The sequence below is a fragment of the Bidens hawaiensis genome, unplaced genomic scaffold (genome assembly GCF_021521415.1).
Source record: "Bidens hawaiensis isolate Kalapana, Puna unplaced genomic scaffold, B.hawaiensis_p1.1 tig00022367_1, whole genome shotgun sequence".
Lineage (NCBI taxonomy): Eukaryota > Viridiplantae > Streptophyta > Magnoliopsida > Asterales > Asteraceae > Bidens > Bidens hawaiensis.
The window spans coordinates 84775-86561 of NW_027493489.1; the positions used below are offsets into that span (position 1 = coordinate 84775).

Consider the following 1787-nt stretch of genomic DNA (forward strand, 5'->3'; position numbering starts at 1 on the left):
TTATATAAACTAAAGGTTTATAATTACTTTTAAACTAAAGATTTTCAAGTAAATGAGATATATGAACTAAAGGTTCATCGAGGTATAAAACAAGACTAAAGGTCTTAAGCCGGATTGTATATCCGACTAACAAATATTTATACTCGTACTATAGGTGCGAGATAAGGAAGGGAAAGACCCTTGGATGGTGAGTGAAGCCGATCCTAAAGAGAAAAGGTGAATACGCCCCCAAACTTTTAAACTTGTTTTAAAATGAGTCAACTTGTTATATGAAATTTGTTTACAAGGAACTATGTGTTCCTAAAACCGTTATAAATAAGGGTATGAACCTAGCCCTCAGGCTGTGGTATTCGTGTGTTTGGATCCTTACATAGGTGGTACTACGCGATGAATGGGCACATCGCACCACCCTTGGTCGTAGGACGCTCTCCTGCAGGGAGTACGACCGTTGTGTATATTTACGGGTACCTAACTAAGTCGAACGCAGCGATGTTTGCTGAGGTGAACTAGAGTAGAGGCTCGTGTTTATAATGTGTTATTTGACTTTGTTATTCCTAAGCCACGTTGGGCCGAGGCAGGCGTAGTCTCGAGGAGTAATAAAGTAAAAGAAAATATTTTGAGTCAGCGTGTTCACCAGCATTCGTTGCTGACGTATTTTCTTACATTTTGCAGGTGAACAAGAATAGCGCTTGGGATGTCGAAGTGCTATATTTAATCCGATGGCTAGGATTTTATTTTGTATAAACTTAAATATATAATGGTGGTTTTGTAATATAAAAACAAGTAATCTTTTATACTTAAGTTCAGGAATCTTTAAAACCCCGACTTTTGTTTATGTAAATATTTACAACTTAAATTCACAAGTTTTATAAGACTTCGCTAAAGTAACGTAACTCTGATTTATTAACACTTGTGGTACCAACTATTGATCATACTCCTAGGCCTAATATGGGGGTTTGACACTGCGTACAGCCATCGTAAGAAAGATATGGGGATTCTGTACCACCACCAAAGGGGAAGGAAGCCGGGTCTACATCCGTGCACTTTCCCATGTTAACTGTTACAAATTACATCGTATGGGCCATGAGAATAAAAGTTGTATTGAAGGTTCGAAAGGTGTGGGATACGATTGGGTTGGGTTTACTCTATGACGAGAAGAATGACTTAACAATAGCACGGTTGTTTCAGTCAATACGCGAAAATCTGATTATGCAAGTAGACAATCAGGAAACTGCAAAAGATATGTGGGATGCAATCAAGAGCTATCATTTGGGGGCTGATAGGGTTAGAGAAGCTCGTCTCCAAACCCTAACCACAGAATTCGATAATCTGAAAATGCGTGATTCAGAATCGATTGATGACTTCGCTGGGAAGTTATCAAGTTTGGCCTCAAAATCTGCAGCCCTAGGAGAAGAGATTAAAGGGACAAAGATGGTAAAGAAGTTTCTAAAGAACTTCCTTATTCTAAGTACATTCAAATAGTTGCTTAATTAGAACAAGTTTTGGATTTGAACAAAACCGGGTTTGAAGATGTCGTAGGAAGGTTGAAAGCCTACAAAGAACGAATCAAGGAAGAAGGTGTGGAAACACAAAGTAACTTATTGTTATGGTGAAAGCTGTTATTCAAGACGGGGAGAAAATGGGTCAAGCGGTCGAGGCCGAGGCAGAAATAACCGAGGCAGGGGAAGAGGTCGTGGTAACGGGCTGAACTGAACCGAGTGGTTTGTTATCGATGTGATCAAACAGGGCACTTTGCATCGAAATGCCCAGATCGTGTACAAAAATTC

The 1787-nt window shown here is 39.5% G+C and overlaps 1 protein-coding gene across 1 annotated transcript; it reads left to right on the top strand.

The window, feature by feature from the left end:
• Window positions 1-1050: 1050 nt before the first annotated feature.
• Window positions 1051-1482, top strand: LOC143565495 (uncharacterized). The gene has a single exon (XM_077052453.1). The coding sequence runs from the start codon at window positions 1051-1053 to the stop codon at window positions 1480-1482; it is 432 nt and encodes a 143-aa protein (XP_076908568.1).
• Window positions 1483-1787: the final 305 nt, after the last annotated feature.